A 24,905-nucleotide genomic window follows, 5' to 3' on the forward strand; every position below is an offset into this window, starting at 1 on the left:
AATTGCTCTTGATGAGGAAAGTTATCAAAGATTGGACAGAAAGCCAAAAGTTCATAATTTAACTGTTCCACATATTTCGGAGATGAATATTTTGAATCAAAAGTTTGATAGACTTGAAATGAGAGTGAAAAAGTGCTTAGATGAAAAACATAAGAATTTCGGACAGAAGCAGGTGTCCTTTGAGAACACTACTAGACACCCCTTAAATGAGCAAGGAAATAATCTTAGATATATTCCTGATAGTTGTGGTAGGGAGATGGGACGAACAGAACGGGGAGGCGTTCCTGTATGTTTTAGGTGTCAAAGTCCAGGTCATAGAATGTCAGATTGTCCGTTAAACGAACAGGGGTCAAGGTAGAGGGCGTATCTTGGTCCAGGAAGTTTAAGAAAGCCCCTAATTCTGTTAGATATGTAAAGGGAAGAGTAAACAACAAAGAAGTTAGTTTTCTCCTTGACACGGGATCTGATGTGACCCTTTTAAATTCTGTACTATTTGAGAATATCTATAAGATGAAATGTCCTCAACTGAAAGAAGTTAACCAAAACTTTAAAATGGTTAATGGGGAAGATCTGGAGATGAAAGGCACCTGTGAGATAGAAATACGGTTAGGGGATTTCCTCTATGAACAATAGGTGATTGTAGCTGATACTGTTGAAGATGGTATATTAGGAATAAATTTTTTTGAACAATATGAAGTGAATATTAATTTACTCCATTGTCGTTTGGAAATAGGAACCAACATTATTAGTTTTTGTACTGAACAGGGGTCTTATAAATGTTGTAGAGTTGTAGCCTCTCAGACATTCACTGTTCCACCCAATGCTGAGATATTGGTTGAGGGGTTGGTACATAAGAGGGGAATGCCTTATGCTGAAGGAATTATAGAACCCGTTACAGATTCTAGTAAGGCTGTGGGATCTTTACTGTTGGCCAGAACATTAGTAACCTGTGATGTCCATAGGCATGTTCCTGTTAGAGTATTGAATACCTCTGGGGAGGCGGAAGTTATTGAGAAGGGAACTCAGATAGGTTTGATGCATCCTATTAGATCCTGTGTCAAGGAGCTAGATGATATTAAAGATGGAGAAAAGAATAAGGATGATCATATGGATGGGTTATTGGAGATGTTAATTAAAGATACTCAGGATAATGTTCCTGCAGATAGAAGAGATGAAATCAGGGAATTTCTCTTGGTGAATCAGGATGTTTTTATGAAATCGGATAAAAAGCTGGGCAGATGTAATAGGGCTCTTCATGATATAAATACAGAGGGTGCTTGTCCTATTAAACAAAGACCTTATCGAACTCCGCCGGTCAAGAAAAAGGAAGTGGATAGGCAAATTGAGGATATGCTGAAAGAGGGTATTATAGAGAATTCCGAAAGTCCGTGGGCTTCTCCCATTGTGCTATTTGAAAAGAAAGATGGAACCATGCGATTTTGCATTGACTATAGAAAGTTAAATAAAGTGACCAGAAAAGATGCGTATCCTTTACCACGAATAGACGATAGCCTTGACATGTTAGCTGGTTCCAAATACTTATTGTCACAAGTCAAGGGTAATCAGAGCAGAATGTGATTTGAAAGTAATTATTTGTAGATTTACTATACTATGTTTATTAGTACACATGTGGTATTTTTAGTTGTACATATGAAGTTTATAGTATAATACTTATTATCAATTATACGGTAATACAGGTTGTACAGTTGAGAGAAATGGAATAGATTAGTCATAGCTTGGATCGTGAAACTAAAGGTTTCTTGGTATGGGATTAATTAGGCAAGGTAGGAATTTGTATTGTTATAGCTTGTAGCAGGAGTGAGTGGAAAGGTAACTGAAAAGCTGACTGTGTGAATAAAAGAGATGACTTAGTTATTGTTTGGGGCAGTGTGATTTATTTTTGAGAGAGAATAGTGAACAAGAGTTGTGCAAGTTGGACAGAAGTTTGTGAAAGACTTTGGTGTTTATAGTTCGGGTTAATGCTTAACCCACTGTAAGAGGTATCTGTGCTAGATGGTACAGAAGTAGTGTCTGCTGAGAGATGTAGAGATGGCTTGCCTGTGTGAAGATGTATTCAAAGATATAGAGATGGCTTGCCTGAAGATGTGGCTGAGAGTTGAGCTTGTGGAGGTGTGGTGATTCGTGGAGGAGTGGTACACGAGAGAGTGCAGTGTGGTGATAATGTGGAAATGAAGTTCCATGTGTGGGCTATTTATTAGCCATGTTCGGGTAACATAGAAAACAACAGATTGTTGTTTTGTAATATTATTATTATACTGTGCAAGTATAATAATGGAGGTGTGGTGAATTCGGAAGGTGAAGAGAAGGATGAGTTGTGCAATTAGTTCATAAGTGTATTAGTTAACAACGTGCTCATGTATGTGTTGAAACATTAGCAGTGATAGTTGATAATGGAAGAAAGTGGTATGTACAATACTGCTTAATTAGTTAAAATAAATAAGTGACTTTGGGTGTTATAAAAGAACTGTTTAATGAAGATATATGAAGTCATAAGTGGACACTGATATCTTATTTTGAATACGTAATATTTTAAATATTACGTGGTGCTATATGTGTGATGTGATATATACTTAATACATTGAGTAGTATTTGTGTGTAATTAATATTGAGTAGTGTGGTGATCATCTGTACTAAGATGGTGACTGGTGAAATTTGTTAAATGTGTGGAGAGAAAGGTTTGGGTGTGAGGAGTTGTGTTAGTGTGCATTGATGTAGGATGAATAGGCCTATGGTTTGAGTAATGATTGAAATGTGTGAGTGTATATGATTATTATTTGCTGATGTAAATAAATGTAGCAAACTTATATTGGTTTTATGTGTTGTTTCTTTTAGTTATCTAATCACTTGTGACACTTATCAACACTTGATTTAGCCTCGGGTTACTGGCAAATGGGACTTACGGATAGAGCTAAGGAGAGAACTGCTTTTACCACGGGGACTGGACTTTTATCAGTTCAATGTACTTCCATTTGGGCTCTGTAACGCTCCCAGCTCTTTCGAACGGTTAATGTAAAGGGTACTAGCAGGGTTACACTGGAAAGTGTGTCTAATTTATCTTGATGATGTCATTGTTTACTCTTCCACTTTTGAACAACATTTAGTTAGCCTGCAACAAGTGCTGAATTGTTTAAAAGGGGCGGGATTAAAGTTGAAGCCACAAAAATGCCATTTATTTAGAACTGAAGTTCTTTATTTGGGATTTGTTGTTGGAAAAGGAGGAGTAAAATCAGATCCTGAGAAGATAAGAAAAGTTAAGGAGTGGCCAATTCCAAAAAGTGTTTCTGATGTCAGAAGTTTCATTGGGTTATGCTCATATTATCGGAAGTTCATAAAAAACTTCTCGAATATAGCTAGTCCTCTTTTTGAGCTTACCAGGAAAAATGTTAAATTTAAATGGAGTTCTGAAAGACGAGAAGCTTTTGATACACTAAAGTTGGCTTTACAACAAGCTCCTATACTTGCATATCCAGATTTGTCTAAATCCTTCATACTGGACACAGACTCCAGTGAATATAGCTCAGGGGCGGTGTTATCACAGGTACAAGATAAAAAAGAGAAAGTCTTGGCTTATTTCAGTACTACTCATTCAGAGCCAGAGAAAAATTATAGTGTAACCCACAAAGAACTATTGGCTGTGATTAAAGCTATTAAGCATTTCAAACATTATTTGTACGGTAGGGAATTTTTACTGTGTACAGATCATGCTTCCTTAAAATGGCTAACTACTTTCAAAAATCCAGAAGGACAAGTAGCTAGGTGGATAGAGTACTTGAATAGTTTTCAGTTTCAAATTGAACACCGATCTGGAGCCAAGCACACTAATGCTGATGCAATGAGTAGGATAACTTTAAATTGCTCAAGTTTAGTATTTAATAATTTATGTTGGACAAAGCAGGAAATTCAAGAAGCTCAACTTCAAGATAAAACATTGGGGTTTATAATTGGGCTACTGCAAACCAATGGCAGTAAACCGAACTATGAGGTAGTGAACTCTCAGTGGGAACAACTAGAAATGGTGGAAGGAATCCTTTTTAGAAATTGGTTTTGCGAGAAGACGGGGGAAGATCTTAAGCTAATAGTTATGCCAGAGTGCTTTGTACAAGAGGTCTTGCGACTAGCCCATAACTCACCAATTGGGGGTCATTTAGGTGTTCATAAAACCACTCTAAAAATTAAACAGCTTTATTTCTGGGTGGGTTTAAGAAAAGATGTTACCTGTTGGATTCGTACATGCAAACCGTGTGAAGCTAGAAAGCATCCTATACCTTATAGAAGAGCACCTTTAATTTCCATGCCAGTAGGAGAGCCTATGGAGAGGGTTGCTTTGGATATTATTGGTCCATTCCCACAAACCCAGCAGGACAATAAATACATAGTTGTGGTTGGGGATTACTTTACGAAATGGATCGAGGCGTATCCTATTCCTAATCAGGAAGCTAAGACCGTTGCGCAAGTACTGGTATATAAATTCTTTTTTAGGTTTGGTATGCCCAAAGAATTGCATTCCAATCAAGGTGCAAATTTTGAAAGTAAATTATTCCAGGAAATGTGCAGAATGTTGGAAATAAAAAAAACCCGCACTACTCCATATCATCCACAATCAGATGGAATGATAGAACGCTTTAACAGAACTTTAATCCAAATGCTAAGTGCGTATGTACAAACTGATCAATCGGATTGGGATTTGCATTTGATAACTATGGCCTATAGAACTAGTATTCATGAGACCACTGGTTTCACTCCAAATAAAATGATGTTGGGGACTGAAATTCAAGTACCTTTGACTCTTCTGACAGAAAATTTGCAAAAGAAAATTAATAATCCTGTGGATTATGTTGATAAATTAGAGGAGAAACTTAGTGATGTTTTTGAGTTGGCTCGTCAGCATACTAAAACAAATCAAGAAAGGCAGAAAGTTCATTATGATCGAAAGATTAGTGGACAAGAATTTGAAATAGGTGCTAAGGTTTGGTTATTTACTCCAAATGGAAAGAAAGGGTTATCTCCGAAAAACCAGAAATTCTGGATTGGTCCTTTTCAAGTACTAAACCGATTGTCGGCAGTGAATTATGTCATTTTGAGGCCTGGAAGTAGAATTAAACAAGTGGTACATTTTGATAGGTTAAAGCCCTATTTTGACAGTGAGATAGAGGACATAGACAATGAGTTCAATATTCCGGTACCGGAGGAAACTGTTTACACCTGATATTGTTAATGAACCTAACGGTTCAGAAATTCAATTTGTTTCGGACGATATTGTAGATCAAATATTTTATGGAGCCATAGCACCAAGGGCCACTGAGTTAAATTACTCCATTAGGGAATCTGACAGAAAAAGAAAATGTAAATGTCCAGAGTGGATGAGGTCTGGGGAATATGATTTGACCTCATTGTGAATTGTGTATATATTTATTTTATTTGTGAGATAGATAATGCACCATACAATGTGTGTGTGGATTGTTTATTATATAAATAAAGCGATGCACCTGGGACTATTTTCATTACATTTATGGTGCTATAAACTGAACTTATGCCTGGTAATCGGGTTGTGACTTTACAAATTGTTATCATGGAAATGCTTTTCTGAGATCGGATTCGTGCTTCTCTGAATACTGGATACTTTGCGCCATGAACTGTTGACACCTAAATGTCGTTCCTGGAAGCGGGTGTCATGTATTGATGTGCTTCTGGTCCACATGGACTGTGTTCCTTCTGTTGTAATATTAGTCGCGAAGTGTCAAGCTGTAATTATAAACTGTGTTCCTGCACTTGTGAGATTTGCTTGTGGAAATTCATGACAAGTCATGAGTGACTGTTTCTTCATCTTCATGAACTACTGTGCAATTTATATGGATTGTGGTTAGGAAAATATGACTAAATTAGGCATGAACTACTGTGCAATTTATATGGACTGTGGTTAGGAAAATATGACTAAATTAGTCATGAACTATTGTGTAATTCATATGGACTAATTAGGAAAATATATGACCAGTTTATGGTCATGAATTGTTATTTGTTTTAGTTATAAGAACTGTGGTTACAGAAAGGAATGACTATTGCATAGTCATGTTCTTGAATTATATATTGGTAAATGAATTGTAGAATTTAGAAATTGAGCCATATATGTAGTTGAGAATAGTTTACGATGTATTTTATTTTGTTATGTTTCATGTTACATGAAGCGTAGAGAATGTTAGTGAAATGTTATTACAAATTTCTGTTCTTCCCTTTGTAGGAAGAACAAAACTGAAAAGAAAACAAAATGGCTCAAGTTTTGGGGAATGTTGCTATTATGGGGCATTCATTTATATCTAGGCTGGCTAGTTTTGCACGGACGTCATCGGGGGGCAGAAATCTTGGGTTGCAAGGGGTTACTGTGCGATACTATGGATGTGGTGGGGGCAATGTAGATAGTTTAGAGGAATTAGTGGGGCGAATGAAACGTCAGGGGGTTTAAACCCAAGTTGGTAATTTTTCAGGTGGGTGGCAATGATTTTTGGATAGGGCGGGGTATAGTCTGGGGGATTTCTTGGAAAAGTTAGAGAAGGTCATAGTGGATTTAGAAGATTGGGGGGTGAGGAAATTTGTGGTTTTAAGGATCTTTCCTCGGCTGCAGTTCAGGCATGTGACTCTGGCTGAATACTCGGCCAGACGAGCATGTTTGAATTTGGAGTTAGCAAAAAGGTATCCGGGGGGGTAGGGTGACGTATGTTAATAGAAAAAAACTTCAGGCTAGGAAATTGTTGTCAGGTGGGGTCCATCTGGGGATAAAAGGCATGAAGAAATATTATCATGAATTGAAGTGGGTGGTTATTAAAGAATTCAGAATGTTGTAATGTGGAAAAAGGGAAAACAAATTGTAAGTTGAATTGCTACTCTGCTGTTGGGTGCCGTGTGTGATAGACTGTTGGTACTTTAACAGTAGATTTGGATTTTTGTTTGTTTGTTGATATTGATCCACGAAGTAAATGTTAAATTGAGGTGCTACTCTATTGTTGAATACAGCGTGTGATAGACTGTTAGTGTTTTAACTGTAGAGTAGGATTTCTATTGTGAATTTTTTTTTTTTTTTTTATATTTATTATTTATTCGGGGAGCACATTGCGCAATTTAGATATTCTGAACTCTAATGTACAGTTAAGGGGGTATTAGGTACGTGTGAATATATAGTAAGGAACTTGAGCTATTGTCAATATGGATATTACATTGGAATTTTGGAAGAGGTTATTTTTGAATGGTAATTGGAACAAGTCAATTTATGTTTATTAAAGTAGGTTATTATAAATTATATAATGTAAGGAACGGTTTCTCATTATTTTAAAATGTATATATATATTTTTTTTTAGCCCAAAATCAAGTCAATGTATTGTTATTTTTGGTTTTTGTGAACATGTGTCTTTATAAGTTTCTATGTACGGTTATATTATTTTTAGGGGGTTTGATTTAGGGAAGGTTATTATATATAATTAATAGTTAAGTTCTAATTATTGGAAGCTAGCATTTGTTAGGAAATATGAAGCTCACAGTGCCATTAATTCTGATGGAGTACATTTTGAGCTATGAGGACATAGCTTAGGATGTAGAGGGGGAATATGTAGCATTCCTGGTTTTCTGTCGATCTATCATTTCATATTTCCTTGGTTATTATTTTTATTTGGTTCTTCTTGTTATTCTTCTTCTTATTAATTATATAAATCTCTAATATTAACCTTACTAATAAGGGAATGCCAGGAATGTTACGTTATGCATATTATAAAGTATGGTATGAGACCAGTCTAATTTATATTGTGGTGGAAAATAACTTGGGCATTGTCGGTAGGTTACGGGCTTCGTTATTATCTGGCCAATCGGGTTTAAGGGTTATGAAAGTCCGTGCAGACCGGGCCGAGGCATTATCCTTTACTTGGTTTTTGGGTTTCAAACAAGTAAGTCTTGTTTTGTTCTGTAGGATGTTTTTTTTTGGATTGAATTTGTGCTTGCTTCCAAATCATTAGAACGTATTTAAGTATTATTATGGGTGGGGAAGAGATTAATTAATTAAATGGTTGTATTTGGCTAAAGGAAATTCCTTTCCCAACGATGACGCTAGCACATTTTGAGTGGGTTGGGAGTTTATCCGTCTAGGGCAGCGTGTCAAGGAATCTGCTTTCCGAATTAGCAAAACGGAGCTAACGAAAAGGGTGCCGTTAGACTATAATAGGAAGTAGGATTCGGGGTTTGACTCGTTGAAGAAAACGCTTTCCGAATTAGCAAAACGGAGCTAACGAAAAGGGTGCCGTTAGACTATAATAGGGAGTTGTTTTTCCGTGTTTTGAGAAGAGCTAGCGGATATCTCAATCTCATTTAGTATTGGTGAACGTTGTTGTGATGGGGAGGTGTTAATTAAAAGGGGACTTAGATTTATTTGTAAATAACTATTAAAATTTAAATGTCAACTGTCTTCGTATTGTGAAATGTTGAGGACTGTTTTCTGTGTTGACCCCCTGGAATAAATATATAATCTGTTCTATTGTTATGTAGTCTGTCTGATACTAGTATTTAGACGTGGTATGTCAAGGCCGCCTATTTAGTGTTAATTACATTGAAGTCTACAACTGAAAGGGGTAGCTGGACCCGGGTAAAATGATTTCGTTTCATACTTGAGTGCGAAATTCATTACACTATTATCACTTTGATATTGATGCAATCTAAAGCCTGACTACAACTAATTAAATGGTGTGAACACTATCATAACTACAGACCTTTGAAAATAAACAATTTGCAAATAAACTAATGACAGGTTATGCAACAACACTTTCATTTTATTTTGTAGGCTCATTATAACCATGTAAGTGATGTCCTACATTTAACACACACACACACACACACACACACACACACACACACACACACAACACACAGACACACACACACAAACATACACAGACACATACACACAAATTTTACTCAAAAAGGGCCATTTAACAATTACGTAATGCTTTGGGGTGTGGGGGAGGGGAGGTCGTGCAATATGTTATGAAATGTTATGGGGAAGGGAGCAGTTGATAAAAAATATATAATCTTTTGTCAAATACAGTATTTATTTAAATAAAACAAAATAATAATAATAGTAACAAACAAAACCCCCAATATTCTAATTCAACTCATTTGTAATAATGAATCTGATTGGTTCTCTAGTAAAATTTGAGGTAGTAAAACTTAAAGTAAAGTCATACAATGTCATTACTTAAGCAAAGAACATATGTGTTTTTAATGACATAATGAAGACAATTTCTATACCATACTTAAATAATTAAATATTGAATTATTTTAAAGTCAGAAATGAACACATTCCTTAATTTGGCTTTATCCATACACAAAGCCGATTAAACATCTCAGATTACACATCAGTTAGAACTACCAGCTCCTATTAAAATACCCAGTGACATCATTAGCTGGTGATGTTTGTAATGGTTATTCTTACTATTTGCTATTAACACCCCCACCCCCCCCCCCCCCCCCACCCCCAACAGTTGCAGACCTATAAGGCCTACTGCGTTTTCTAATTTGCTGACATCACTAATAAAATTAAATTTGCAAAAGTAAAACCACCGATCTATGTCAGCAAATCAGAAACCACAGTATGATTATCCCCTAAATGTTGGTTAAATGACATCACAATAACAGTGAAGGAGTGGGTTGCTGATAAAAGTGTTATGCAATATATAGGGGGATGAGGTGGTACAAAAGTGTTATTGTTTTCTTACTTCTCGAGTTGCTGCTGTGTATGAATCAACTCTAGCTGAAGATCCTTGTATTCACTTCTCAAATCCTGTCAAGAAAAAACTCATTTTAAACATCGCACAACAAACATATCATACACTGAATACTGTTCTTAATGTTAATAGACTACACTTTCGCAGTAGATTGTACTTTTTATGTCTTTTGTGTTTTACCAATGTAAAACACAAAGAAGACCATCTGAGATCGAAGGACTTGTTACTGTAGAATACTTTATTTTTGCGGGATCAAATTTTTGCAATTTAATGAAAATGGGTACAGATGTCAATAATTTTGTTTTAAAAATGGAATTTAGTTTTGCTGGTTGTTACGCTAATCTGTAGAACTAATCCTACATGTACACACGAGTGCCATACACATAAAACAATAGTTTTCCTGCTTTAACCAATCAAGACTTTATTGTCCTTATACTTGTTATAAAAACAAAAACCGAAAACAAACGAAACGAAATTTGAAGGCACAAGCTACTAGTACTCAGTAACTTAAGTTTGATTGAAACAATATTTATTGCAGTCAAAATACTAGTTCAAAATGGTTTGTGATTGGCTAACGGGCCAAAAATAAAAATAAAATTGTGAAACATCTGAACATAGCCCAGTCTGGATTTTTTCACTTCCACATTTTTAATATACTGTGATAATGCATGTTTACTTCCGTCGTTGAACATGTGTAGACTCTGTCCGATGAACTGATCGCTAGCACATGCGAAGGAAAACAGCATAAAGCTTTTTAGTGTTAGTATTGTTTTATTATCATGTATGTACTTACAATCGTGTTCTTGATTTAAAGTTTTAAACAGCTTTTGTGTTTTGTGGTTTGTTCCGTGACAGGGGGGAGCACCGCTTTGTTACTACTAGCCTTGTACATCGGAAACTAATGTGGTATAGTTGAACGAGACTACATATTTTATTTTTGTCGGCCTTTATAAAAAGTTTATTTTCGCGTGGAATATATTTTCACGAATTTCATTCACACGCGAAAATAAATTCCACGCGAAAATAAAGTATTATACAGTAATATACTAATTGATATGTGTTTGCTGAGATACTTCTCATAGCAACACTTAGGCATAACATAAAATATTGTTTTTTTCTGGTTACATAACTGACTCTTCATTTTAACAGGTCTGCCAATCCTAATATTTTTATATACATATTTCCATCTTATTTTTAAATACATAAATGATTACCACAAACCAATTTATAATGATCTAAATATTAATTAATAATAAGGCATATTACAATATTGTTTAAGACCCATGCTATTTGAATACCTATGGCAGCAGATTATGGAAACCTATTAAAGTACCTCAATAACACGACTGAGTTCATGTACAGATGCCAGTAGGTCTTTATTCTGGATTTCCTTCTGTTGCAAAACAAAACACAGGCTATTACATACTCATACATGGAAAATATCAAACATGGGTAACACTAGGTAAAGCTGCTACACAGGTATAAGTAGCTCCAAGTCAAGTATTATGATGGCATTAATAAAGGATTTGATAGGTTCTACAAGTCAACTTAATTCAAGGAAATGACGTACTATTGAGATTATGTTGGGACTAGTCTGTTCCAGAATTAATTACCTGGTGTGAGTGGGGTAGAAGGCAATTTGTCTGTACAGCCACTACCCATAAAATAAAGTTTTATTTAAGCCAAGTAAGCTTTGAGAAATATTATAGCTGATCATAAAGTAACAATTACAATGCCTCCCACCTCCCCCTCCACCAAGATCAATTCTGGAACAGCCCTTAATGCACTGTTTTTCAACCACTGGCCCTTCAATGTCCTTGCCAGTTTAGCTGAGATCAAATAACATTGTGTAACTGAAATATCATAATATTACAGTTATACAAAAACATTTACCAATGTTCTTAATACAACTAATCTTTTCCAGACTAATTTTAGTTTTGTACCAAATAAAATGTACCTTTTTTAAAAAACATTAATTTTAAACATTCTGTTGCAAACAGAGTTCCACTAAACAATAGGCCTTCTGGGAAAATATTACTGAAGTAATTGCAAAACCAATACTTAGTAACTGAGGGTGTTTAGATGTCTGATAGCAGTATCAAATATGTTCTGTGTCAGAAAATCATGTTATGGATTTTCTAACAGAGAAATGGTATAAAAAATTTAAAGAATTGTTTCCATTGAAACCACCCAAGATATAATCAATGTTTTGTCTGAAGAAATAAAACAAAATGGTTGGCAAGTAATCATAAAATAGAAGAAAAAAACTAGCTTGCAAGTTAAAAACAATATTGGGAAGGAGTAAAAACTGACCAATAGTGATTGATGATGGGGAGTAAAAACTGACCAATAGTGATTGATGATGGGGAGTAAAAACTGACCAATAGTGATTGATGATGGGGAGTAAAAACTGACCAATAGTGATTGATGATGGGGAGTAAAAACTGACCAATAGTGATTGATGATGGGGAGTAAAAACTGACCAATAGTGATTGATGATGGGGTATAAAAAGTATTAGGTATTAAAACCAGTAGGGCTGAACTCGGGTTAAGCCACATGGGTGAACAGTGTTCAATTAGTGTATCCAAATGGATTCTGCAAGGTTCAGCTTAGCTTGGTTCCTGTTGACTTGCAGCAATAGAACATAACTGTAATCATGGTGTTGCATATTTTATATAATGAAGTGAGGGGCCACATGGGAAGCTTTTTTCTTTATGATATATTTAATGTAACAGAGAAATTAACAAATCATTGTTATTTAAATGGTACCAATTGCTTGCATGGGATACAATATGTCCATTATAGATAGCAGTTGTTAAGTAGTAGTCAAGTTGTTTTAACTACACCACTAGAGCATACTATTACTGAACTAATCAATTGTTGGATGTCAAACATTTGATAATTACAGCAGTCTTCAGAGGAAACTTGATACAGTTTTCCATTAGCAAAAAGGAATCATTTATATTACTTTGATCCTGGCATTCTGATTATTTTCTTATTCTTCTTTTTTAAACATTTCAACAAGTTACCTCAGCAAGTTGAACTTCTTGGAAAGATTTGTCATCATGTAGTTTGGTCATCAGTAGCTAAAAGATCCACAATAAATAAAATTTAATCAATGTGTTTATAATTTTAATGAACATTATTTAAGAGTTACAACAATACCTATGAAAGTTATTTTGATTTAAGTTCATAAAACAGGCATATATCACAGGCAGATTTACCCTGAATGTCATTCTGCTACATAGAAAGCCTGCATAGGCTTATTGTATAAAGAGTGTTATGTTGTAGGTTCCATATCTTGACATCTCTTGTATTCCTATAGTCTATTATACTGAATCATCAGATTAATTCAGCAAGAAATATTAACTTTTTAAAATAATTATAAAGCACCATAATATTGAATAACTGAAATAAAACGAAAAAGTGAAATAAATTCAAACCTTTTGCTCTGTTAATTCTTTTTGTAGGGCTTTTATCTGACACCTCGATGCATCTAAATCAGACAACAACTGTTGAATCTACAAGAGAGATGCAATATTAAACAGGACTGTGTCCAGCCCATATTTAGTGCCAGCCAGAATCAGTGTTGATGACACTGGTCTTTTGGGCAAGAGATGAATCTGTATCGTTTGTGCAAAAGGAAAACAGTATGTGGCTTAAATTGAGTGGCCTTTAAAGACACCTTTAACAAAATAAAATTACTATTAACCAGGCATTCACTAAGCATGTCCTACAGTTATAATCTTCACGACATTTTAAGCATTTAGAATAAATCATCAAGAATAATTTCCATTCTGTATTTTACGTTTTGAGATCATTTTGCACTGCTGTGTTTTTGCGAACCCATTATCAAGATATTGCACTATAAACGGAGAATCCCCTTGGCGCTGACCAATAAGTGCTATCAGAAATTGTATTGTCTTACAGATGATGTTGTGTTCTGTGTATGACATCATAGGACAATATACTTGTGCTTACTAGATTGCAGTGCTCGATTGCATATTCAAGTGCTTCCTTTCTTTCATCTTTAATTCTTAACCCATAGGGACAGGGCTCTTACACTTGAAACAACATCAAATTCAAGGACATTTCCAGGACTCTTTTAGGACACTTAAAACACATTTCCAGTATATAGTATATAATTTGTTTTTTGTTTTTATTATTAAATTAACTGATGTAATAAAACAATTGTGGCACTGTTACATGAGTGATATGATGCTTTATGGGGTGCAAAAAATAAATGTCAACCTCAGCCTCCAGCCTCGGTCATACTGATTTTTCTTGGGGTGTTTTGTTTTTGTTTCATTAAACATCATTTTGGTCTCATCACAGTGCTGTAATTGTTTAATATTGTACAAGTCCAATGTAATTGACACAATTACCCGTATTCTGTAGCGTTCAGCATTTTCAACGAGGATAGTGTTATCTCTATCCATCTGGCAAAGTCGATGCTCCAGGTCCCTTTTTGTTTCTTGGTATCTCACTACAACTGTTTTCAGTTCTTCGTTCTCTGTCTGGATCCCACTCCGCAAACTAGATATTTCCTGAAGGCTAATAAAACTAAATGAATTCCTCTATTTGTTCAACATCGCAAAAAACAATGGCCACTATGACCCAATTATGATAAATGGCATAATTCATGTGTAATATCTATAGGAAAAGTTTGTGTAGATCTTCAGTCCACAACTCGGTGTTTGAGTGTGCCAATATTAATGTGTTGTTACAGCATTGAACTTGCAGTACAATTAGCCTCTTTACTACTAAGTAACAGCCTACTAAACCACGACTCCATCATTATGGAGGCAATATAATTTGTGTGCTTTTACAACCTGCATATTTTTAAGTACATAGCCTTTATCGGTATATATACTCAAATGTTACAACTAAAATATATCATTTTAAATACAAATTCAAACCTTTTGATCTGTTTGGATACTGCTAGATTTTCTTGGGACAAGGAAGTAATAGTTTCTTCCTGAGAGTCAATTTGCTGCTGCAACTTGGCATAATCCTCTCCTTGTCTTTTGTACTGATACTGTAGGATTTCTAGTTTATTTGACAGATCGGCAATATCACTAAAAAACAACAACAACAAGGTGACCACAATTACACAGGCATGTACATGCACTAAATTATAAAAAATGCCAATACAGTCATACAGTACATTTTAAAAAATTAAGATAGAGAAGTAATTGTATTTTTTTAAATAAGATGCATAAAAAAAAAAAAAATCCTTCAAATTTATCCTCATAGCTAGCAACACACCTATACTAGAAATAATGCTGTGCCATCTCATCTAATAATGAGGTCATTTGGGGGCAAAATCAAAGTTATTAAACTTTCCTTGCCTATATGGAAAATGTGAAGGAAAGCATTTAGGGTACCAAGGCAAATGAGGTAGCACCCATGGTCAATGAGGAGAGACAGAAAAAACCCTAAATATGCCCACCTGTTCCATGCTTTCAAAAAAAAAGAAAAAAGGAAAGGCATAAACAAAACCCCAGCATTGCCGCATCAATTTTAGAACTTTGGTCTAACCAGAGACTGGCTATATACAAATGTACTTGTGACTGGCAATAAACAGAGTATAATACACATGCTACCTTTTCTTGTTTATTAAGTTGAGTAAAGTAATCATATTCCATTACTCGTTTGGGGGAGGATAAAAATTACATGTGTAAATTAAATGACTTTCTCATTTGGTTTCCAGACACTAGTGATTGTTTGCAAAATTTGTACGTTGTAAATATTAATCTGGTTTAGTTTTAAAATAATACATACCAGTCTGAAAAATGTGAAATATCTGTCAACTGAGATGCATCGTAACTGTTACTGTACACACCTACAGAAGAAAACAATCACCAAAATTTCAAGATGTTTGTGATACTAGTTTGAAATGTTAACACACATTAGAAATAAATTAGGCTAAGTAAACTCATCAGGATTTGACAAAATGAACAGTCTGTGGCTATCAATTACAAATGAAGAGATAGACCAGTTAAATAATGGTTATTTTTTGTAACAGAGTAGAGAGACAAAAGAAATCTTGAAACAACACTTACTCAGGAGAGATTCACGGAAAGCTGGTGAATTTGGTGTTGTTGAATTTAAATGAGCCTCCTCCTCACTCAGATCGTTTTCCCTGAACAGAAAAGAGGAAAACGTGACAACACCTCAGAACAACTGAGCAACTATTTGGTGTCTAATGTATACTTTCTATGAAAGCAAATAATACCAGTGATTATTTTACAAGCACATTTCTCACTATGTCATATATAAAAATATGCAATGCAATCTTATGTTTCTTTAAAAAACTATTCCAATTACAGGGTCCATTTTTAAGACCTAGCATGTGAAACAGAAATTGCAGAGTACAATCATCTCATCTGCAATGTAGTTTGTGATTCGGTTATTTTGATTCTATAATGCTCGAAAATACATTTGAGAGGTCGTAATTTTTCACACACTATCCGAAACCCTTCCTTGACCTAGTGCTGTCTTATTTCCAGGAGGCCATAGTTTGTTCTGAGCAAGACATATTTCTTTTAGCCTGAAAATACATCCTCAGTTTTAAAAAAATAGCAGTGAGTCATATTTCGCTTCCTATTATTTCGAACCCTGCAATTAATCATAGCTTGCTTCGCATACTTTTATAGTAAATACATGGCAAACCATAAAACAAAAAAGCAAGTAACTCTATATTATTCTCACTTATACTCATCATGAAACTTATATTCAGTTATTTCTGTGATGCCTGGTCAACATCATTTTGACATAATAAGGTATCCTAGTACTGTCAAATCCACTTAATTGGATGTCGGATTATTGTATATTTCGGATATTTGAATATGTTTGTCCTGCACGGAACCATTTGCCATTATGACAATACAAAATCCAACGGTTAATTGGATGTGTTTTTTAACGTGTTTTCGGATATTTGAATATAAAATTATCCTTGCCGAATGGCAATTGCATGTAAAACATAGGAAAGTTTGTGTTACTTGATGTAAAATTTATGATCGTACGTAATACCATACTATCGTACATGCAGAAATGAATACTTTTAATTTGATTTAATTTCATTGTTAAAAAAAGAGAAAAGACTTACAACAAACTTGTTTTCTTGTTTCTTAAATTATTTCGGATGACTCGTTATTAATCAATACATTTCCTAATTACATCATAATTAATCCATGAACTCTGAGATTCATCTCAAATGTGACCCAATGGCCGAGACAATGCAGGACAATCAAGGATCAAAGTCGGTCATTCCCACCTTGTTGGCAGCCATGTGCTTTTCATAAGCAGGCATCCCTTAATCTCATGTCGGCCACTTTTGAAGTAGTGTATGTTTAATCCATAAATAAACACTTGTCAGATATTTTTCTCTATGAATTGTCGGTGACAGTAACAAAACAAAAGCCGTTTGCTACTAGTGTTATTTTTAGCGGGATCTTTTGATCACGTGATTTTTCCTCTGCAGCTCACAATGTGAGGCCCCATTTGGGGTGACCGATTATGGTGATTACTGTTTAAATTGTTAAATGCCGACAAAAGGTAAGTTGTAGGAGATTTTCTTAGCAAGTTGGATTAATAATCTTTAGGCTATAAATATTGACAAGAACTTTTTTTTTCACGTCAACATGGCAAATAAACGGAAACGAAACAATTTATCTTTGGCTCAGAAATACGACGAGATATGTGCCCAGTATCTCACCAATGCTGACCCAGAACGAAAAAGACAGAGAACGGGAAAAGCAGCCAATGTGGAGAAGGCCTTATCAGAATGGTTTTCCGTCACCAGACAAAAAGACATTGCAATATCGGGCCAGATATTAGCATTTGTGTTTGTGTTTGTGTTTTTCCTTCCGTTACATTGAATAACGGCCTTTCACTTATTTGACTCTGGCCAGTCTAGTTTACCTGTCAAATCAGTTACAAATGCACACAGATAATAGTCAGATAGACGTCCTGGTAAAATACAGAATATGGAAATGACTACTTATTCAAGATTATATTGGGTGGTGGGGGTGGGGTCTTGTTGCATTTGATTTACAAATGTACAAAGAAGTTAATAATGGCCGTTTAATTATCAAGAAGTTAATAACGGCCTTTTAATTATTTGACTGTGGCCAGTCTAATTGAGCTTCCGGTGGTTTTATCTGGGTCATTAGATGTTTAGTCACTTCTACTTCTAGGCGTACAAACGGCATTAACTGTTGCCTCTTGTATTTATCAAGTTTATAGACAAACTTGATAATGATAACAGAGTCACAATATGGAACTTGGAATCGGTATTTTATTAACACAAAATACTTACCGGTTTCTGACGAAAATTCCACATGTCATGAGGCCCAAATTGGGAGAATCATAATTAGGGTTTGCATAAATCAACAAGAGGTCTTAATTGGGTATATCGTATGTCGAAATTGTACCTTCGGTTTATTGAATATGCCGCTTATTTGAATATAATTTTGTTGCACGAGGCACATCCAAATAAGCGGATTTGACTGTATATACTGGGAAGACTATAAGATGAATAAATAAAAGTAATAATCTTAAGTTCAACTTGGTTTGGATCAGTTTACTGAAACTATAGTTATGTTTCTGAATTAATAATAGTATACAATGTTACATGGTGGGGAGGCAAACTGCATCTTTAAACATGACCTCTTGATTGCTGTTTTGACAACCTCTAATAATTGTTAAAACTGACCCCTGCCCTGATCACCAGATCTACAGTATATACCCCGACTCTCTCCTGATGTCACCAATCCACTTCATCATGGCCTTTCGGTACGTCACTATGTCGACAATAACATCGTCTCCATCGGGGTCTAGCAGATGTGACAGGGTAGACAACTCACACTCTGACTGGAAATATAACAGTTTTATAACACATTAATAAGATTACTACAAGTACAAGTAAAGAAAGTATGAACTGTTTGATATGCAAAATTTAACTAGGATAACAAAATGTTAATTGTCACATTTAATCATAAAATTTACATTTTTAGGAATTCAGTTTATTTATTCAAACCATAAGTCTTTTATAGCACAGCTGTATTAAGCAATTATTGAATCATGGTAAGAAAAACCACTTGAGAAATTCATAGTAAAGACATTGCAGGCCAGTTCAATCTGTTTCTAAACAAGCCCTTTAGAAACCTCATCAGAATTCAATCAGTACATGCATAATGTAACTTTTAAGTTATAATACTACGAAACTCTGAAAGTGTTTAGCATGAAATAATCTAGGTTTGAATAAATATAGTTCTCTGAATATGCCTAGGATATGCTAATAACTTCTTATCCAGAATAGACTGAGCTGTAAAATTAGTTCACCCCACAGGATACTTCTAGACAATGTAGGGCAAATACACTGTACAAACTGAGTCCCACAGTCTGTATAGTCTATTTGCATCAAAAGGAAATACAACTACATACAGTATAATGATAATTTTTTTTATAAAAACATATTATTCACTTTTTAACACATACCAAATCTCAGAACATCTTTTGCAAGAAAAAGTTACGGAAAGGAAAACATTTTGTAACAAATTATCTTCAAATTATATAGATTAAAGCTCATCTCTAATATAGGGGTGAAGACAAAATGATGGACAGTCAAGCTATGCAGTACCACCTGAAGTAAACAATATAGCAGTGTAAGACACAAAAAAGCAGAATTGTCTATTCCATCAGTAGCCTTCATTCCTGTATTAAAAAAGAGATTTAATCTCTGCAATTTGATGGGAATAAATTGTAAAGAAACTTTTTTTTTTTTATTTACACTGAGATTCTTTAAAAAAAAAATGTTTTAGGAGTTGGTACAGGTTTAAATCGTAATAATATATTTTGATATGAATTTTATTGCTATTCGTTACAGTTACATGTCAATTCATCAGTTCCTTTTTGACACATATGGACTATACATAATATTATGACCTGTGTCACAAGTCAAGGGTAATCTGATTTTAATTGTATGAAAGAGAATATGTGTTATATATTTTATAACATTTTTTATCATTTATACGGTATTTTAATTTATACGAATGAGAGAAGCATGAAGTATGAGTCATAGCTTGTATCTCACATGTGAAGCTGTCTGTAATTAGCAAGGTAGCAATTTGTATTATTGTAGCTTGTGGTATGGGTGAGTGATAGATGAGTGATAAGCTGACTGGGTGAATATAGTGTGGAACTGGGCTATTGAGTGGATGATTTGTCATTAATCGCTGAGAGAGAATCATTGAACATTCAGTTTGGGAAAGACTTGGTAGAAGTGTAAGAGACTTTGTGGAAGTTCGGGTTATTGTTTAACCGTAAGTAAATTAAATATTTTATACATGTATTGTGTTACAGAGGTGTGACATTTGAATGTTATTTTGGTCTGTATTTAGTTTGTTATATTAAATGTATATATTTAGCAAATGCTCAGTGTAACTTGTGAAATGCGGACATTGTGTAAAGTAATGAAATTGTTTGCTGTATGTATTTATGTGTTTATTAAATGTATAATGTGAATTGAATTATGCACATGAAGTAAGTTGTACGTGTTATTAACGTATACGTTGTGAAACCTGTATAATGTGGACATGTGTGAAATGATGAAAATGATTGATGTATGAAGGGTATTTAATATTGAGGTTTTGCATAATAGTAATGGAGTGTATATTGTTTACAGCAGCTTGTGTGGTATCTGTTGAGACCAACAACGGGATGAGCAGCGAGGGGCAATGTTAGAGTTTGACCAGGTGATTGGGCTGCGGAATTATGTGAAGAAGGGACGAGGAAACTGACGTTGATGTTAATTCATGGAAGTTGGGTACAGCTGAAGTGGAAATTGAAGTTCCACATGTGGGCTACTTATTAGCCATGATGTTGTGGTGGTGAATAACAAGTGTATTGTTATCGTGCAGCATCTCGGTGAATAACAAGTGTATTGTTATTGTGCAGCAGAAACATATTGTGTAAATATGGCTGTAGTATTTAGAGCTGATTTGAAATGGAGGGTGCTAACTAATGTTAGTACATAATTTAGTTAGAACAAAATATGTATATAAAAGTTGATCACGAGGAAGTGAATCATAAGGATTGTGGTATGAACTGAAACATTTTATATTGAACTGTGTGGTTTTAGTATATTATTTTGTGTGTTGTGATACGTGATATTTTTATATGAAATTATGTGTAAAGTGGTGATAATGTATGTTTATTATATATGAGAAGTGTGAGTGTTGAGGGAGTGCTGGTGATTAGTGGTATGTGAGAGGGATATAATTAGGGTTAGTAAGTAGGAGTGGAGAATGAATGTGATTGTTATTTGTGTGCTGTAAATAAATGTAATATAATTTATTTAGATTAGTGTTGTTTCTTTTAGTTATTCAATCACTTGTGACAACCTGAAAGTAAAAAGAATATGTTTATCTCTGTGAGGGTCATCTAGAAAATGTATATTTTATAGAAAAGAAGACATACTTGGCATGTTAACAGAAACTTACTTGCAACTGATGATGAAGTATATTTGATCGTAGATATCTGATAATACTTGACACTAAAACCAGTCCTTTCTTGTCAATGTCACATGTAAAAAACAGATTGTCAACCACTGCTTCTTCTATTGTTGTGTCAGTCATTTCACTAGTGAATTCATGAGTAAAAGAATCGTGTTCTGTCTTTATAGTGGACTGATCAGGCTCTGGTGTTTGCAAAACTATATCTGCTACTTCACCATCTTCTACACTTGTTGTCGAGTCCCTGATTACACACTCTGCACTCTCAACGTCATTGGAAATTTTATTGCATGATCCATTAATCCATTCATCTTTTTCTGAAAGAACTAAATCATGTTCTCTGCTATTCATCACGGAATCTTCAGATTTTGGTATCTGCAAGACTAAATCTATTGTTGTGTCATTGGCTACACCTTCTGCATTTTCACCTCGAGAGTCATTAATTGTATTAGATGTTTCAACTGTCAATTCACCTTGTGCTGGGACAGAGGAGTCATAGTCTTCTGTTTCCAACAGGGAATGTTCACACTCTGGTATTTGTGAGGTCATATCTGCTGTATTATTTACTGCATGGTCTGCACTTTCATCTTCAAATGGACTAGTAGTATTACATGATTCACTGGTGAATTCAAACTCTTCTGGAATAACCAAATCATGTTCTGTGTTTACCAAGGGATGTTCAGACAGCGGTATTTTCAAGCCAAAATTTGTGGCATCATAATCTGCACTTTCATATTCATAAGGATCAGTGATACTGGATGTTTTGTTGGTCCATTCATCCTGTACTAACATATCTGAATAATTTGATTCTGTCTTCACCATGGAAGTTTCAGACTTTTTTATTTCCATGGATGTATCTGCTAAATTGTGGATTGCAAAGTCTGTATGTTCATCTTCAAAATTATTAGCAGTAAAATATATTTCATTGCTCAATTCATCATGTGCTACAATATGATCTTTGCTCAATGTAGAATAATTAGACTTTGTTACATCTAAGACCGCTTCAGTTGTATTACTGACTGCACATTCTGCACTCTCATATTCAAAATGATCAGTGCTATTGGATGTGTTATTGGTTAATCCAGTCTGTACTGGAATAACAGAATCATGCTCTTTTTCCACTATGCATTTTTCAGACTGATCTATTTCCAAGACCAAATCGGTCAAATTACTCACTGCACATTCTGCACTATGACATTCAAAATGGTCAACAGCATCAGATGTGTTATTGGTCGATTCATCCTGTACTGGAATAACAGAATCATGCTCTTTTTTCTCTATGCATTTTTCAGACTGATCTATTTCCAAGACCAAATCGGTCAAATTACTGACTGCACATTCTGCACTATGACATTCAAAATGGTCAACAGCATCAGATGTGTTATTGGTCGATTCATCCTGTACTGGAATAACAGAATCATGCTCTTTTTTACACTATGCATTTTTCAGACTGATCTATTTCCAAGACCAAATCGGTCAAATTACTGACTGCATATTCTGCACTATGACATTCAAAATGGTCAACAGCATCAGATGTGTTGTTGGTCGACTCATCCTGTGCTGAACAAACAGAATCATCTTCCATCTTCTCGATACTGTGGGCTGAGCTTGATATTTCCACAACTATTACTGTCGGTCACTGCTCATGTTATGATGATGATCTGACCAAGGCACATGACAAGTCTTATTGGCCCTGAAAATGCAAGTAAACAAAACTACTAACACTGCTATTTAATGGCATAACCATGTTGGATAGTACTATTTAATTAACCCAATAAAAATAATATGGTACCTAAACATATATGAAATTACTTTGTCCCTAAAAGTACTCAACTCCACCAGCTTCAAAACAGTCTGTCTTCACATCCCATACAATGTAATCATTGATACTACATGCTTCAGTAAATTCAAAATTTTCATAACCCGAAATTCAAAAGGGATTATGCTGAAATAATTTACAGAACCTACTTTGGTTTGCATTTAACTTTTTGCTAAGACTGATCATACATTCAGTAAATTTTACACAAACAGTTTATCAGTCATGCTAAATAAAACTGTATAACCAATGCAGTCTTTGCCAGGAAAGGTGAGTGTTCACTCCTGCTCTCCTCCATACTCACCTGGAAAGTTTTAGGAGAGCTACAAATTAGAGACCTTGATGTATTCATTTGAAAATGCTTGCAACTGCTCACCTTGCATCATTTAAAGAGTTCGCCTTGATTTTACTCATGGTGATGACTGTGATGCATGGACAAAACAACCATTACTGCAATTTGAGAAGGTTTGTAGTTTGCCTTTAAGATTAGTGTTGGGAATCGACTGGTATTTCATTATCGATTAATTATAATCAATCTGCACCGTCTGATAAACTTTTGATGAAACAATTGGTTAGAATTAATTATATGAATAAAAGAAGGATTTGAATTATAAGAATCATGTACCTGTTCACCAGGACAGACCCTAAAAATTCCTAAATTAAGTTTAACTTTAGTAACTATTTAATATCTGTTTTCTGTATGAACGTTAATAAAAATAAACACAAATCCTAAATAAATAAATAATAATAATAAAAAAAAAATAATAATTTAGGTTGTTAATATTATTTGTTCAATTATTTATCCTTCCTTGTTTACATTTCCTTTTTAAATCCATTCCAGTACTTGTCTTGCCAACTGCAACAAGTGTTTGTCTCTTGTGGCCATCTGTGCAAAACACCCATCAGCTTCTACACTTTTTTACCTCATGTCTGGTTGTTTCAGATCACTTTCACACATTTTATGACAATTATAGCCTATTGCTCTGCCCAAGTATAGGTTTTATGCATATAGGCCTAAAAGTCCAAACCAAATTGTTAAGAACTACAATAAATTACTCTCCTACCTTTAATTACCGTTACATTTCCCCCAAATTTTGTCCAGACACAAGTTGTGAAAAAAACATTACAGTGACACAGATTCCACATATGAGACTGTAACAATGTCGCCAGTATCGACTTCGCTGAAATAGCAAGGGCAAAATACATGCAGTTTTCTGCAATCTGCCATTTTGGTTTTTTATGGAATACTCTTCAAGAGGGGTGAAAGCCTCCAAAGTATGTGACATAATTAATATAAAATCAATTATCTCTAGTGGTATCATTAAATAAAAATTAAATAATAATAATAAATTAATATGACGTCATCATGTTTGCTTTTATATCATAACATGTTATGATGTTGTTAGATTAATTTATATCCTTTCACCCCTCTTGGAGAATATTCCATAAAAAGTCAAAATGGCAGTCGGCACAAAATTACATGCTTTTTGCCTTATGCGATCTAAGCGAAGTCGATATAGGTGACATGGTTATCATCTATGTGGAATCTGTGTCATTGTAATGGTTTTTTCAAGATTTCCGTCCAGACAAAATGTGGGTAAAATCTAACGAAAAATAAAGATAGGAGAGCAATTTTTCGTTAGATTTTACCCACATTTTGGTTCGGACTAACGGTTTGGTTATCTTTTATACCTCTTTTCAAGATCATATTTCATAAGATTGAAAATCGAATGTTTGTGGATATTGAGACTGAAATTCGTACAAATTGACAATGTTTTGTTTTGTCTTTGCGT

At 34.6% G+C, this 24,905-nt stretch overlaps 1 protein-coding gene and 1 long non-coding RNA gene across 9 annotated transcripts in view; one reads left to right on the forward strand and one right to left on the reverse strand.

The window, feature by feature from the left end:
- Positions 1-24,905, reverse strand: part of LOC121372468 — a 169,332-nt gene that overhangs the window by 143,963 nt on the left and 464 nt on the right. For 6 of the 8 annotated variants that reach the window (XM_041498791.1, XM_041498788.1, XM_041498789.1 and 3 more), the window contains exons 2-11: positions 21,285-22,989; positions 18,530-18,654; positions 15,843-15,922; positions 15,562-15,622; positions 14,697-14,855; positions 14,163-14,331; positions 13,221-13,298; positions 12,807-12,863; positions 11,110-11,169; positions 9,768-9,832 (exon numbers count right to left, since the gene is read on the reverse strand). In XM_041498791.1, the coding sequence (XP_041354725.1) occupies positions 9,768-9,832; positions 11,110-11,169; positions 12,807-12,863; positions 13,221-13,298; positions 14,163-14,331; positions 14,697-14,855; positions 15,562-15,622; positions 15,843-15,922; positions 18,530-18,654; positions 21,285-22,145 (1,715 nt within the window). In that variant the 5' untranslated portion in view covers positions 22,146-22,989. Of the gene's footprint in view, positions 1-9,767; positions 9,833-11,109; positions 11,170-12,806; positions 12,864-13,220; positions 13,299-14,162; positions 14,332-14,696; positions 14,856-15,561; positions 15,623-15,842; positions 15,923-18,529; positions 18,655-21,284; positions 23,083-24,905 lie in introns of those variants that run through there. The other 2 variants (XM_041498787.1, XM_041498786.1) reach the window with 2 other exon arrangements.
- Positions 19,885-21,138, forward strand: LOC121372469. Its single transcript, XR_005957934.1, has 2 exons — positions 19,885-20,105; positions 20,468-21,138. It is a non-coding gene; the product is annotated as an uncharacterized LOC121372469 (long non-coding RNA).

The sequence above is a fragment of the Gigantopelta aegis genome, chromosome 4 (assembly GCF_016097555.1).
Source record: "Gigantopelta aegis isolate Gae_Host chromosome 4, Gae_host_genome, whole genome shotgun sequence".
Taxonomy (NCBI): domain Eukaryota; kingdom Metazoa; phylum Mollusca; class Gastropoda; order Neomphalida; family Peltospiridae; genus Gigantopelta; species Gigantopelta aegis.